A 17,049-nucleotide genomic window follows, 5' to 3' on the forward strand; every position below is an offset into this window, starting at 1 on the left:
ACTCCTCCATCAACCACAGCCATCACAACCCCTCGCAGAGACACTGCCCACAAAAGCAGCGCATTTCGAAATCCCTCGGAACCGAACACAACGCCCAGGTCACCGTGGAAACAAGAACGCGAGGCACGGCAAAAGTATCTTCATGTTCCCGCAGAGCCTCCAGAGAACCTCTCCAGAACCCTGGGCAAATACCCCCAGCTGCCCCATTCCGGCCAGTACGCGCTGCGTATTCTCCTCCTCCCGCACCGGGGGCGAAAGAAGCAGAAATAAAGATAATCAGGAGCGCGCGTGGGGGGGGGGGGGGCTGCGAAAAAAATCGGTGCACCCGCGTAACCCGAAAAACCGCGTCCCCTTTCAAGCCCCGGCGTGTGCACGCCGCCGTTAGTCCGTAGCAGACTATGCTACGCATACGCACTCCGGGGCCGTGCGCGCGCCACTCTTCCCCACCCTCCCCCTACCCTCCCGCGCCACCCCCGTTTACGATCGTCCGTCTTCCGACAGAAACGGCGACTTGGTTCGAGGTCAGTTCGGTCCGCGCGCGAGTCCAGGCACAGCCCGGGAAGCCATCGTCCTGACGGTTGAATCGCGGTGCGAGACGGGATCGCGACCATCGATGGGGTAACGATGACCTTCTGCCCACTTGGTCGGGTGGTGTCACGGTGAGAATCAACCGGTAATCGTGTTTCCAACTCGGTTGTCGCGGCAACGAACCCATCGCCGGCCCTAACCGCAGGGTGAACGGAACCAGAGTACCTCTGGACCGGCTACGTCGGCCACCTCGCCGAGGAACCATAGTGTCCATTGTGCCAGTGCGCCCTCGGCCAGCGCCATCGTCGCCGCCAGCATCGACATGGAGGATGCGGAAACGGAATAGTGTCGTTGGGATGCCGCGAACTAGTCCCGAGACATGAAGAGAGCGCGACCCAGGGTAAGTGGATCGTAACTTAACCTGTCTCACCCGCCGAGCGAGTTCCAGCACAACCCCTCAGGGGGGCGCTTGGCCCGTCGAACACCCAGCGACGTTCCCTTTCGCGGACTAATTATTATTCCCCGTGTCTCGTTCAGCGATTTAGTCCGAGTAGCTCTCCAGAGTCTGGGGTTACGCGAACCTTTGGTGGCCGCGTTTCCTTTGGTTCCTCGGTTTCGCGCACCTCCGTCGCCGGAGACTCTTGGGGAACGGAAGTGCCATCGCGTTGGTCTCGGTGACCGAGAAACGTCGCGTCCTCGCTGACCAGTGTGGGGGCTACGCGATGGGAGTCCTTTAGCAGGGTTAAAAGTATATTTAATATCCCCCGCCCGCCACCGTTACTTTCTCGATCGTTCAAAGGGGCCGTTAGTTGGACGACAGCTTTAAGACACCGCCGAGACAAGAAGACATTCGACGAGAAGATCGCCTCCCGCATCCCCCCATCAATCTTTTGCGCCAAAGCACTGGTTCGATGCACTCGCTCGGCGTGCCCTCCACCATTTCCTTACCGACCACTGTGCCTTCCTTCTTCCGTCGCGTAGAGTATTTTCGTTCATTGATTTATCGGATTCACCAGTTTCTCGCTCGATTGCCGTCGCCTCCCCGGCCCACTTCCCGCTGAGACGGTTGTTGGTTCGATTCCGTTGCCGCTTCCACAGACTAGACCTTCCCTTCGTTTCTTCTTCATCATCTTCCCCGTCGCCCAACCCCCCCCCCCCACCCCGTTTTCTTCCTCCATGGGCTTCTGCGTCGCTCATCGAAGAAAGTATCGCGGCTGCAATGTATTTGGGCGTACCGGAGTACTGCTTATCGGCGTTTCGTGCACGCAGACTATCGATTCCCGCGACAAGGGCCGACTGCTACTGCCGCCGCTCAGGCTTACTTGTAAACCAGCTCGTACGAGCTGCTAGAACGCTCGTTGAGCTCGTGTGACAGCACGCGCCCTGTCTTCCCATATAAGCGCCCACTGTCATGCTGGTCAACAACCTTCTCGAACGATGTCAACCTACCCCCTACCGGCAGCCGGTGAGAGCCATCCAAGGAGCTGTTGATACAAGGGAGTCGGGGGTGGTTGGCACAGGCAACACGAGTTCGCGGATACGTCGTGATTTCGATGATCGATGCTAGCCAGTTTCAGCTCTCCCTAGTTGCAACCTTTTCGCCACCGTTTTCGAAGGCAATCTCTTGCGCGTCCGTCGCGGGGGACGGCTTTCCAACGTTTCGGGAATTGGAATCGGTTAATTCTGCGACGCGCGCTTTGGGAGCCGTGATTAATGATGGAGGAACTGGAAACGGTGGAAGGATTGAGGAGAGGACACGGTGGATAACGATAGGTAAAGTAATACTGGTGGACGTTACGGGGAGAAATTGTGGATGATTAATGGGAATTGTGTGGCTCGATGGTGATAGAGACGTTTGTCCAGCTTTAAATTTTTATTATGATTTTTATATTGGAGAGTCTTTGTAGAAAACACTGTAACTGCATAAAATAAAAGTTTTCAGGAGAGAGAAAAAACTTCCCTCGTTTTCATTACTAAATATGCTTAAGTATACGATAACCCAAATGCATCACAAAGTGTTCTATTTTTGAATTAATATATGCCAAAATGTATGTGCCATTTATTTAAATTTGTTGCATCAAAATTCTATACTATAGTATTACCATTGGCACGTAGAAGATTCTCAGATACAATTTTTTTCTTTTCAATTTGGCACTTATAGTGTTTTCTACATGGATTCTTCAATTCTGTTTATACTTGGCTTAGAAGGTTGAGAAGCTGTTTAAACAGTTATGGGTTACAGACTATTAATGCTGACTTCCCGATACAATTTTAAGTCTCCTCTTCTAAGTAGAGTAAACAGTTTTCCTGAACAGTATGAAAGCTGTTATATAATTAACAATTCTCGATGTACATAGACGTTGGTTTTTACTTAACGTTTCTTTGATACACACATAATAATTGCAAATCAGAGAAATAAAGGTAACGTGATCGCTGTACTAAAAAACACTTCCTCGCTTTGATCTTAATATGTTTCATTCACACTCAGTTTTGTACACTCAAAGTTAAAAATTTTAACGAGCCAGTCGGTACCTAAAGATATTTACCAACAAATTTTGCCTAGGGTATTGGAAATAAAATATGACGATGGCGATAATAAGAACCATAAGAATACATTGTTATTACGCTATGACGAAGGTACAATACAAAATGGGGAAAATTTTAACAAAGACAGAATCAGCGATTTTAGTAAATTTTACCTTGAATTACGCAGAAGTTCGTTCAAACCCAATCATACAGAGAATTTAAGCAAGATACCTATATTATAAACTGTAAATGAGTAATTTGTTAAAAAGCTCAATGAATCAGACTGCTATTAAATCAGACAATTCACCATGCACGTTTTTCAATAAACGCTATGGAAACGAGTTAGCAAATTTCTTATGCGACTATAAAAAATGACCTCGTTACCGATTAAACTGAAAATTTTCGAGCTAAAATGGGCGCTACGAAACTTTCCCTCCCATTTCCTCTTGCTACTTTGACCCCCCACGATATCGATGAATATTCAGCGTGGTCATAAAATTTGCTTCACTTTTTAATTTTTATTTATATGCAATTTATAATTTCCCACCCCTCGGAGTACTTTTAATCCGTGAGAAATTGCAACTACGACTATTTATGCATTCCTATTAACATGAATTTTTCGCCAATTAGCGGGACGAGGGAATTTTCGCGAAATTTTTACGGCGGCTGAAAATTTCTCAACGGTCAAATGTAACCGCATCAGCCTGGTGCTGCTAAACGTTCGCCTTTTTTTTGTTCATTTGTCTGTAACTCATGACATAATGTTGCTACCCTTGGCGCAATGCCACGCGAATTTCGCAGGCAATATATTATCGCTCAGAGCCATTCGTTGCGCTAATTATACGGATGCGCACGTTTTTCTCCACGCCTTTATGCGCGCACGTTGTTGCGATTTTTTTCGATTTCCATGCCCCTAAACTTTGAAAATGTGTTTAGTAGGTCGTTCTTATTCTGAAAATGTGTTTCTACTTGTTTCTTGAAAATTAACAAATATGGAGTACCTACTTTTAGTTGAAATTTTGTTTTTTTATTAACAAACGAATAACGTTTGTTAATAAAAGTGGCATGTTTGTACCATGTTGGATGAATTTTGGATACCAACGAAAGAATGATATAATTATCCTGGAAATATCCATTGTCGAAAACAGATTAAAATCAATTAAATTTGATTTCTCTAGTGGTGTGTCGAAGTTGCGTCGCACGCATAAGTTCGCCTGCCTCGTGAATGATGTTTAAAAAAAAAAATCTGTCACGTGCACTATTATATTATTTGCCGATGTTTTTCTGCGCCACGAACTATTATCGTAATCCTGCAGAACCGTGTCCCCAGGTCACGCGAATCCACGTTCCTCTGTAATACCTCGATGGATAAACGCCCGCCTACGCGCGCGCGTCGGCGTGTGTTCGTGCGTTCGTGCGCGTGAAAATCCTCTGGTGACGTCACGACTGGAAAACCGACCTAGAAATCTCCACCATACACCACTTTGCTACGTAGTATGCTTCGGTGTTCGTCAATCGGACTACGTCGGGCAAACGAGCTTCCGTGATCGTACGTGACACGCGAGCGTTGATCCTAGATTTTCTTAGATTCTCTCCCGGCTCGACAGGGCCCGTCTTCTTTCAGCAGTTTTCACTTTTGACCGAACCTGCCCATTTTCGAGGCTTCGGATTTCCAGCTCTGGTTTATTCAGATATGGTGATGCAAAAGCAATGCCAGTGACTTTTTATAAACGAAAAAAAGAAAATTCTGCTTACCCAGATGCAAGCACAACCATCGCACCAAATAAAATAATTAAATATATTAAGAATTATGGGGGTTTCTTTACACTCACGGTGCAATTAATTGACAAGGAACGAGCTGTAAAGGTGGGCATATTTCTCGCACCGCCTGCTTCTCTTAACTTTCCTTATCGGCGAAAGGCTTTTGAGACACCTGTCACGAAATCCTGTGTTTCATCCTAAAAACTTTGCAACTCCGCGAAAACTGTATTTCAGTCTGAAACTCGATCGCTGACTTTACGATTCCGCGGGAGCCGGGCACGAAGTCGTGTTGGCAGGTGGTTCGTGGCGAACGTTGACCGAGAATCAAGCACTCTGAATGCTGCAACCCTCTCTCGAGCACAGTGTTTCTAAGGTTAGAACCACTTGTAGATTATTCTTATATCGCGGCAGCCGTCGCAGTTCCGTTGGAAATTTTTTTAACAAGTGCAACTGTATTTTTGAAATCGTTATCACCAGAATACAGATAATAATACTCGAGTCATCTATATTGGCGAGAATGGTATGCACTTAGAATTAAACAACCTATCGATTTATTTGATATAACAACTTCAGGTGATAACGCCAATTCGCTATTTTTCATTTCGATTACTAATTGTAAGGGAAAAATAGCAGTTACCACCTACCTTTCTTAAACGACGAATGCAATTATACATCTATTCGAATCAAATCAATTTCATTCTAAGCAATTCGATAGAAGTTAGACACACAGTAGACTCAGACAACACGAACAAGTATCGGACATCTGTGAAACGGTTATCCTGCGAGCGCACGTCCATTAAGAGTATCTTGCGCAAGCATTTCTCCGTAGTTTATCCGAAGTGAATTTCTTACGAAGGGGATGCAAGAATAGTTTCAGATTTGAATTTAAAAGTACCGACCTCTCAGATCCGACGGAACGATTTAAATTCTTTTACATTCGCGGCGAACGTTCTTCCCATTTATCGGGGACCTCGGAAATCCAACGATTATTCGCGTATTGAGTAGCAATCGCTTTTCCAGATCGTTAAACCCGAACGATCGCGCTGCGGTGTCTGAAGAAATTAAGCATGCACTCAAGTCCGCCATATCTGTAACGAAGTGACGCCTTAATCTTCCCTTAAAGAATTTTGTGGTAGAACCTTAAAACTTGGACAGAATATTTTTATCTGGGAACTAATGACCAACTGCAAATCGGTATTCCTCATATCCAGTGCTATACCCATTAATTACTTTGTTTCGCCACGCGTGTTTCCGAATAAAAAAGATTAAGGCGGCCATTATCGTAATAATATGTAATTAGTTGAAAGGGTCGTTGCGCTCTACGGGGGCCATAATTAAACCGGGCCAAGCGCTGCAGGAATCCTGAACTGTAAATCTAGTGGGTAATCTGATAATTGCGGATTACAGCAATAAGATAGATAAGCATTTGAGCAGAAAATAGCTTCAGTGTGTAGGCTTCTGCGCGATAGCGTTCAAATTGCATACATTAAGCGGCATATTTAAGGAAACAGTGAATATTTCAGTAGGGTTTCGTTTTACTTATGGAGTTCCAGAGGGGAGACTCCTCGACTGATCTTAATTTCTAAACGCTGCAATTATATGATACTGCGCTGTTCCAGATTGGAATAGTTTATTCATCTTTCGAACTAAAAGCGAGTTACGCGTGAAGCTTTTCCCAAATTCAAGGATAAATGATTTATAACTTTTCTAATTCATTCCATTTAGATTAACGGTTTAACTTGTCAGTAATTGAAATCAGATTTAAAGTGTTATTTGTTAGTTTAGTACCATGGTGCATAGGAACACTGATGTTTTGAATTTGTAACGGCGCTGTAATATGCAGGGTAAACTACTCTGCAGCAGTATCCTAAATTCAGGGGATAAACACGAACGTAATATGAATATTTCTAATTAAAAATTTACTTTACACGTTGTTTCATAATTCACTTGTGACACAGCAAATTAACATAAAAATAGCTGACGATTATTTATTTCTTTGCTTAATATTCTTCCCAAATGTGTAATCAAATCACCAACACGAAATATTCTTCTAATCTTCCAAATAAGTCTAATCGTTTGTAAAATTAGAAACCAGAAATGCGCGCAATTTAAACTGCGCGTCGGACCGGAAACCGTGAGAAAGTGCAGGGCCACATTGATTTACGAGGCCCCCTATGCGAGGGAAGAGACCACGGAAGATAATAAAAAATAATACGGAGACCAAGGGCAGAAATTTGGAGCCGGTCCAAAATAATTTTTCAACTCGCTATTAACTCTCATTTACCGCGTCAGCGAGCAATGCCGACGAAGGTGACGAAGGGGACGAAGGGGACAGCTTTTTCAATACGCCGAGAGACTGAGAACTTTGAAAAACAAGGAAGGAGCTCCATTTACATAAGCGAGTACGTTAGATATGGGCCTCGTTAAATTATACTGAAATTCCTGATCCAATTTCAGTGAAACGCGATAGAGTGTTATAATAAATTTTCTGGCTTGTCGACACGTCAATTGCATGGCGGACTTCTACGAAACTTCCAATATCCTGGGGAATTTTATCGTTAAAGTTTTCTTGTAGGACCTATTCCCTTTCCTCGATTTCAATCTATTAGATTTGATTAATCTTTAACGGAGCGTGTTCAGCGAAAAATTACGAGTAATACTTTGTCGTTTTTAATTGCATTTGGCTATAAAGTTGACCGCTATTATGTCGCTATTTAATAAATAATAGAAATGTTTTTCAATCAAAATAAAAGAAAACACTGCAATGGATTTTGTAACGAGCTGTTCCGAAGGGTAAATTAAAAATGCACGCATGGGTGCAGCATTTTATTGAAAGCTGAAAACGCGGGAAAATAAGCTTGAAATGAAAAACGTTTAAATAAGTTCACTCAGCACGGGAGAATTTTTTTAACGACGTTTCCGTCCGCGGAAAAATACTCTATAGGTCTTTTCCGCTGGGCCAGGGTGTGTGCGCAGCTCCTTTAAGAGAGAACACGAAAGCCCTCTCAAAGTTCATGTCTAAAGAACACATCGTACGCTGCTTTTCAGACACTTTTCAGACGGTCCGAAAATACGGAGTGCAAATTTTGCTCGCCTCGCGGCAGAATTTATTTTTTCAACCAGATTAAAATATCCTGCCGATTATACAGGGTGTCCAGTATTTGGCGGTAAAACTCTAAATCTGATAATTCTACATAAAAAAAAAAATGAGTTGAAAGAGTCCAGTAACATTTTGAAATATGTAAATTTTTTTAATAAAAATTGTCTTCGTATCTCTAACATCAAACCAGATACTTAGCAATTAAGATTTTAAGAAAAATAGTATTTAACTATTTAAAGAAGAAAAAGAAACACTGCATAAGTAAATGCAGAAAACAAATAAAATTCTTTTGTCATCAATTTTTGGTCACTATAATAGGGTAAAGTAGCCGAATATGACGACCTCTCCTAATATGAGACCCCAGCTTATCTCCGCTACAGAACTCTTGAATGTCATAGCGATGCTATTTCTCTCTAAAGTGGTAAATGTATAATGATTTTCACAAATACTCCCGTATAGTGCTTGCAATGGAGTTAAAAGACGAAGACTTAACTTCGCAGCTACTTAGTAGTTATCCATGTTATTGTTCCCAAATATGAGACCCGTGAAAGTTCTACTGCCAACTTAAAAAATAAGTTTTAGAAAAAAAACAAACTCTCGTCTCATATTAGGAACCCATTTTTCTTTATCTGCGTATTTGAATGACTTTCGTTTTTATTCTTGTTAAAGAATACATATTCTACTTTTAAAACGTGTATCGAATTTTAATAAAAGTGATCTCAGAAATGGGTCTCACATTCGGCTACTTTATCCTATATTGTTTGACATGTAATTCATTCTATCTGGTATGCAACGTTCACAAAATGGACGTAAAATTCACAATCAATCTCCAGTTACTTCGTGGACCGATTAATTCGTCCTTCTATGCCACGAAATTGCGAATGCCTGTCCTCGTGATCGTGTCAAGTGAAGGACATGAAGCGCAAACCGCAGGATCGTCGTTATCCTCGCTATATACGAAATCAGAGCCCTCTTTCCAAGTGAATCCCCAACAGGAAATTGGATAGAAATTACTGCTTCGGATTAAAGTTGAACTTTTACTGCATTCGTTTGATAGGTGTATTGTTTGCTTGTGCCTCGAACAGCTCAATTTAGTTTTAATTCAATGAAACGATACAGCGAAATTGCGACAAAAATGGTATGCGCGCTGCGACCTGATGTACGCGATATTCGAAATTGGTCGCGGCGTCAATACACGGTCAATGACAACGGCTCGTTTCGATGGAAATGAAATTAAAAATTAGAGAAACTTCTCTTTTTTTAAAAAAGGGGGATTCTATGGAAACTGTGGGAAAATCCTGGTATGAAATAATTCTGATGAAATGGTCTAACGTACAATTGAATTTCACAACGAAAGACGAAATATGTTTTAGTTTCAGCGTTCAGTATGAGCAAAAGTAAACGAGGAATTAATTTACTTATCCTAGGAAATATTCAATAATGAAGAACTTTTTTTTGAAAACACATGAACATAGATTTTAATATAATGCAATTACTGGAGTATAGGATGTTTTATTAATTCTCTTACAAAGCATTTCTGGAGAACGGATTAATTTTAAAATGTTAATGTAAAATTATATTAAACTTTGCGATACAAATATACTTTTCGACTTTATAGTCATCTTAAAAGAGTAGAAATATTTAATGGAATTGCTTTTAAATTTGTACGTTTTTTCAAAGCTCTTATTAGTCTAAATAATTTTTATCCGAAAAAGAGATAATTAGATCCAAACCGTTTTCCCTTGCTTTCTTATATTCCATTACTCAGCTGTACATATTTTAGTGGTTTTTGCGATGCCATTTTATGCTTCCACAATACATGTGGCACTTGGAGCACATTTAAGGGATCACGAATCAGGTTAGCAGACGATTGATACGTTAATCACGACTAGACAGGGTTGGAATATCACTTGAATAGCGCCTTCGATACGGTTTCATGGAAACCTCGTGCAGATCCTGTCACATATTATCGATTCCTGTCAGCAATTCACTATCGATAGAGATTCCAGCGTCATTGATGTTCTTGTAGCATTATTGGCCACTATAACAACCCTGTTACAACAAATCTCATAAATATATTACAAATGAAACCTAACCAATATGAGAAGATAATTGTGTAAGTAGAATTAGTGTATTTACGTTTTATATTTGAATTAATTGTTTGGTTGTTAGTTAAGGCCACTACACTTTTTCTCAGCTATCTGAAAGTGGCTCCAGTCCTTTCCGATACTTATTCCTTTTCGGTTTGTACGGAAAAAACTTTTTTCTGCTTCTCGTTGCACAAATTGTCCACATATTGGCTCGCTTTCGCGATGGCTACCGGCCAACTGGGACCCATTTTTGTGCTAAATTAGCAGGCAAAGTAACATGCATCCCAAGATGAAAAGTTTAGACATGGAGGAGCAATAAAGAGCTCGTATTTTTAGTTGTCCCAGTTAAGGTGCAATTGTTAAATATGCACACGTCAATGGCGAAGTCACGAAAGCGTATAATTAGAGAATATTGGGGCTGTTGAAAAGTTTCAAGGGAAGTGCAATCAGCAAGTAATACATTCGAAAAGATTCCTTTCTCCATAATTGTCGCAAACGGCTGCACGATACAATTGAAAAATAATCTAAAATGCTGCGTTGAATATAAAATTAGTAAAATTTCCACTAAAAAATTCCATTTCTTCCATTACTTCGTCGAAACTGAACATTTACTAATCACCATATTTATTCAAAATTCTCACTGTTTGAAAAATCTTACAATTTCACATCGACAAAGACAGGGTGATTCTTAACAGCAACTGTGGAATTCAAAACAAATATACTATATGAACAAAGATTATTCAAGGTTTCCTTTTTAAGTTACAAAAAATTGTTTACTGACAGTCGTTTAACAATCTCCTTGTACTTGACATTTTTCCACTACAACTATCGATCTTCGCATACTCGAAGGGTATTATTGATGTTACTCTCGTAGAGTCGCTAGATCAAAAACAAATAGCCATTTTCCCTCAGTTGAACGCCTTTGAAATTCACGCGTCTTCTCAAGAATGATGGCAGGCCCTCGATACTGGACGAGCGCTGATCATATTTTGGCAGGTTCGTTAGAAAAACTCGGCTTTTTCATTCGTGGCAAAAAAAAAACAACGAGTTTTCTGCGGAGCGATCGAAAAATTAAATTCCTCTTTATTGATGACCGACATTCCCATAAATCAAAGGAATTGACAAAAAGCGCTCGCTGGCAAACTCGTTTCGGTTTCTGACAAAGTTTTTCATTGGTCCAAAACGCAATTTTATCACCATTCGTGACTGGCGAGCCGTGAATCGGAAGGGCAGGACACGAATAGTGGTTCAATATTTATAACGTAAATACTTTAGAACTTGCGTTACTAGAACCAAAACTGGATTATAATTCTAGAATAGTTTTTTCTATTCATGTTAAAGAAATTTCCTCAATTTAGTGAGTATCTACCCTGCGAGTATTGCATCCCCTTTTTCAACACACTGTATTCGCGCAGAGCGACACCTGTAATGGGACTTTTTGTAATCCCCGTGCATTCATCCGCTGGTTTCATGAATTTCTCTGTTATTCGTGTTGACCGGTCTTGATTTGCAATACCCACTCTCTTCTGTGAAATATTTTTAAAATAATTTCAAACAACATCTATTGTTCTGAGCAGTATCAGTAACCACGTACAATTTTACTAACAATTTCCTTGTACCTCTCCCGAAATTAAAAGAGCCCTCAAAGACTCGAGGTACGTAACCGGCTTAAGGGGACTGCTTACAATTAGATCAGTCAAGTATTTTTTGCCAATTAATTCTTGATTTATTAGTGATTTGACTGCCTACCTAAACTTGTAACATTCTCTCATATCGTTACTACCTACTATGAGAATGTTATTGCGAAAGTATATAGCTCAGTCTTTGACTTAACTAAGTTGTTTACGCATCATTTTACCAATCACACTCCTATGGAAATTCTGCGAATTTAGATTGAAACCTGTATTATATACATACTCGCGTCTCCCGAGCAAACTGTTCAATTTAACCCGGCAGGGGACCTCGTTCGTTCTCCCCCCTATGACCGCCATCTTTGTCTCTGATCGTAGGCCGCGTGGGTTTCTCTGAGTCGGGACCGGCGGTAGCAGAGCCGTGATCAAAATGAGTCTTCTAAACATGGATTCGGAGAACCGCGTGGTCCTGAACGTGGGCGGAATCCGGCACGAGACGTACAAGGCGACCCTGAAGAAGATCCCCGCGACGAGGCTCTCGAGGCTGACCGAGGCCCTCGCCAACTACGACCCCATCCTGAACGAGTATTTCTTCGACAGGCATCCGGGGGTCTTTGCACAGGTCCTCAACTACTATCGCACGGGGAAGCTTCACTATCCCACGGATGTTTGCGGGCCGCTGTTCGAGGAGGAGCTGGACTTCTGGGGCCTCGACTCCAACCAGGTGGAGCCGTGCTGCTGGATGACCTACACCCAGGTACATAGTCGCTGAACCCCAGGTCTATCCGCTTCGAGTTTCATTTCTTTCTTCTCGCTTCACCTAGATACTATCTGTAGATGCGATTTTATCTGTTTCTGGACGCAGATCAAGGGAACTGGGTTAGGGGGTGCTTTTACATTGGCTGTAATATTACTCTGATGTCTGCAATCGGGGGTAGGGGATGCATTCCATCGCGGTCAACTCATAGGAGCAGTGAAATGTTTTTATGTCGCGTACAAATTTCAAGGCTCGAGGTTTAATTGAATTGGCTGGAGGGAACTCGAAAACGAGAAATGAAAGAATTTTTCCAACTTAATCTGCGTCGCTGATGAAATAGGTAAAAGTCCATTATTATACAGTATAATGGGAATGTGTTTGTTTGGTCTGTTTATAATACTGGTTTATATTCAATCTAGATCAATAATCACGGACATGATACATTGCACTGTGTAAACCACGTGACCCAATTGGCGTCCATTTTATTTCATCTACAACGCAGTCGTTTAATTCATAGTGTACACTGTACATACACTACCAAGCCCAGTCGCCGATTATATAATGCAAATTGCCTGATATAATCGGCTGTGCATCACTTTTGTTCATTAATCTAGTTACCGTTTGTTCGATCGAGATTCCCAGTTACAAATGTAGGGTCACCTAATGCTAATTACGTGGCGCTAAATCTTCGCGACTCGCGCGTACCTTACACGAATTCATCGGATAATCTGTAAAATTCTGAAAAAATTCTAAACATAAACAGCACCACAGGAATGGGATAACAAATTAGCTTGAAAAGATCGAACAGTAAAAGTAGATGGAACGTTTTCACCATAGTACGTAGGTACTCTCCGCGTATCTCGTAAATTGGACCGCAAAAACTGAAGCACCACGAAATGTTTCACACGAATTAATAGTTGCTTCTCAGTTCGTCGTGCCGTAGTCGTAGTATAATAAATTGACATCGCAAGACAAAATGGTCCATTTCAGGCAAACTGAAATAAATCTTTCCCGCGTCCTTTAAAGATCGATTCGACGCAGACATTTTCTTAAATTGTACCGTGCAAGCACAATCATCGATTTATGGAAACTAGCACGACATATACGAGACGAGCAAATTGATGTGCCCATTGTGGCGTACGTGCACAGGATGCAAGTACGAAAAAATCGAAAACGCTCACCATTGTGGCAGATTATTTCGTCCCTTGTCGCGTAATCGCTAGCCTGTTGCGATAGCGAGGCATTTTAAAAGCCTTTAACTTTGCTAAAAAAAAAAAAAAAAAAGAAAAGAAAAGAAAAGAAAAAGGTCACTTGAATATCTACAGCGGAATATTTCGGTATAAGCTTAAGGAAAAGTGAAATCTTATGAAATTTTCTACTTGATCAATTGTGTTTAAAGTAACGAGTGGACATTGTTGTTAGTAAGTACTTTATTTACAACATTACTCACTGGAAAATGGTGTTTACGTGGGTTGCTATTTTAATTTACTTTAAATCGTGAAGTTCGGTGTGTTCCGCAAAATGTCTCGCTATTTTGTGTGCCCCTAGATAAATAATTTCATTTTATTTGTCAGATCTGATAGCACTGAAAAGGAAATATTATAAAATTGGTTACATTCTATGCCTTCGTCTCACTATTAAGTTACAGCATCGATAGGAATTCGAGAAACATAAGAAATGAAATTAATTTCCAACTGAAACTAAAACAGATATAATATCTTTGAAACAATATCAATATCAATATCTTTGAGTTGCACAGGGTCCATCTACTTTCCACTATCAATCACTATTTAAATGCGAATTTTCTTCTCACTTTGATAGGCAGCCTTGATAAATAATACGAGTTCAATGTAAAATTAATACCCCCGCGCTAACAAAGTGTTAAATTATCTTGAACTTCTGGCTATAATTAACCTCCTGGCGATCGATTAATCCACCGTGTGTCCGGTAATCACTGACCCAACGGAGTTTCATCAGCATGTTTCCTTTATTTCATGGTTACACTACTGCGCGTCCGGTCAATACGGCACGGCATTCTACATACTAGTACTTACCACTGGCGAACTGAAACTGAAAGCAATAGCTTCTTCAATTCCTCTTCATTCTGTATTTATTAATATGGATAAAATGAGAAAATAGAAGTTTCCATATCTCGTTTAGTTACATTAAGTTATCAGAATCAATGGTGAGTGGGAGTATCTAAAAACTGTGTGGTTTTTTCTTCCTTCATTTTCTATATTTGTCAGTTGCTGTGGTTGCACTCTATTCCTCTGATAAAATCACCGACAGATCTTGCAATAGAAGAGAGAGTCCAACTTTTACTAATCACAGTAAACACATCCTGAATAGGGGGGAGTTTAAGTCATCATTTTGCTGGTGAATGCACATTTTTGCAACCAGATTTTATGACCCTTTTTAGTGCGAGTTAAATGTAGGCCATTTGCAACATTGACCGTAGACGATTCAAGAAAAGAAGGGCAGTTGAGAAATTTATGTCATGGGGCGCGTGAACTTAAGAGCGGTCTGGGGAGGACACCCTTGTGTTTTGATTAAACTCCATTGATTTGTGGCGGTGTGCGTTCCTTCTGGCGTTGGTATTTCGTTGAAATTTATACGGCTATTTATTTTCTCCGGGATAAATTGTCCTTTTGTTGGGAATAACAGGGGAGGAAGACTTTCAAACGTATCGAGCCACTAAGGCAACCAAGTGTTGATGGAATCGAGCAAAGATTGGACGTTAGAAGTTCACATTTAATAAGTCGGAGGGAAAAGCACTCGAGGTATATTGAACAATGATTGAAAGTGAAAGAATGCATTTAATATTGTTGATTCCATAAAGTCTCGATTTTATTTCTCGACTAGGGAAACGAGCTTACGTAATATCAAAGAAATTCAAGTTGGGAAATGAAGTTTAAATTCTTGAACGTAAATAAAATATTCTTACAAAATCTTCTGACTAAAAAGTAGAGAAAAAATAAATACTAATTTGTAAAAGGTGCTACTTCAAGATTCGTTAAATTCTGTAGCTTTTTAACTGGACAATGTTTCTGAGTTCACAATTTATAAATAAATACATATTATATATTCGCGTTATTGATATCTACATTTGTACATTCGAATATTAAAGGCACTCTGTTAAAGAATGTACCTATAAAACAAACCAGAGATTTCTCGAACTCGAACTTTATGAAAGCTCCTTACTTTGCAACGTTCCCCTGAAATCTTTATTATCGAAAGCCTTTCCTAACTCATACCAGCATCGTGTAGAAGCGGACATAACGACAAATACTAAAGAGGAACAGCATAGAAATAATTTCATGTAATTTCAAAAATTCTGCACGTTCCCATAAATCATGTTGACTGTGTGGCATAGTTGTACAAATATAGCTATCGTGATAGCAGAAAATTAAGATGATATCTTTGTGTTGCCGTAAACACGATAAGATCTCTTAACTCGCACTGTGGGTGGTGGATACGTAAACCACATTATCACCTACTGGTTATCAGTTGGTCTGCCCCAACATAATACAATTTATTACGTAATTAGAATAATATATGCATGGACTAGAAATAGCATTCACTGACAAAAAATATAATATTTCTAATGTAAAACTCGGTGTTGGCGGCGCGATACGAGGAATCAAAACTCCCTCAGAAATATTAAAGTAATTCATATATCTTCGTGGCTGCGCGACCAAGATTCGCGATTCCCAAGGTAGCGCCTGACAATACCTATTCAAGAAAGATTCTTGAGTAACTCTCCCCCGAGCGAATTACCCGCGGTTTTCCATTACTCGCAAAAATATTTCAAAATCTTGATAAACCAGCTTATGTCATCCTTGGCGTAAACCATTCTCTCAGTGGCGAACACGACAATTATGAAATAATTTCATGGAAAAAGTGGAATTTGGGTAGTTGAGCAAACATAAAGATTACCGTGACCCACTGGATGGCGATTTGATAACCGTAAAGTATTATTTACTGCATCGTTTGCTACTTACAAGGGAACATATCGAGGTGAGAATCGCCGATTTTTATGCGACTTTGGTAGAAAGTAGTTCTGACACGTATTTTTTCTTATCGGCTTACGTTCATGTTGAGGGGGTGAAAATGGCCCTCAAAGTTGAGGTGTAAGAAACATGTAAATGGGAAAATTCGAAAAAAATCTGTTTTCTTTTAATGTATTATTTTCAGAACTATTTTTTTCCAAAGTCGCATCAAAGTCGGCAATTGTCAGCTCGATATGTTCCCTTGTTGGGTCACTATCACTAGTAACTAGACAATGACTGAAGCCTCAGAAAGACATAAAACAAACACCTGAAAATCCTCGAATTTAAATCTCTCCTTTTCTCGCGAAACAGAAGCTGCCTTCCTACCACGAAATTAATAAAAATAAAGTAATTTTCACGCCAAGAATGCATTGCTAAGAGCACCTCATAACGAAATCAATAAAACGCCCTCTAAAATCTTCACTTATCTCATCGCGAAGCGAGCACCTAACAAACAAAGTTACGACGACCATTTACCCCTTCGGATCGATGTAACGTACTTATTGCGTGCCCGGAATAGCAATTTCTATTCTCCTGGAACGGGGGCCTTCGAAAATCGCGAAACTTCCAGGTTCGAAAGAAGTTTTCGCGAACTTAATCTTCGAAG

At 40.7% G+C, this 17,049-nt stretch overlaps 1 protein-coding gene across 1 annotated transcript in view; it reads left to right on the forward strand.

Annotated features, from left to right (window-relative positions):
• The first annotated feature begins 541 nt into the window (after positions 1-541).
• Positions 542-17,049, forward strand: part of LOC143374761 (potassium voltage-gated channel protein Shaw) — a 29,523-nt gene continuing 13,015 nt past the window's right edge. The window contains exons 1-2 of the mRNA XM_076823183.1: positions 542-928; positions 12,015-12,393. Coding sequence (XP_076679298.1) covers positions 12,067-12,393 — 327 coding nt within the window. The 5' untranslated portion in view covers positions 542-928; positions 12,015-12,066. The remainder of the gene's footprint in view (positions 929-12,014; positions 12,394-17,049) is intronic.

Source organism: Andrena cerasifolii, chromosome 11 (assembly GCF_050908995.1).
Source record: "Andrena cerasifolii isolate SP2316 chromosome 11, iyAndCera1_principal, whole genome shotgun sequence".
NCBI classification, from domain to species: domain Eukaryota; kingdom Metazoa; phylum Arthropoda; class Insecta; order Hymenoptera; family Andrenidae; genus Andrena; species Andrena cerasifolii.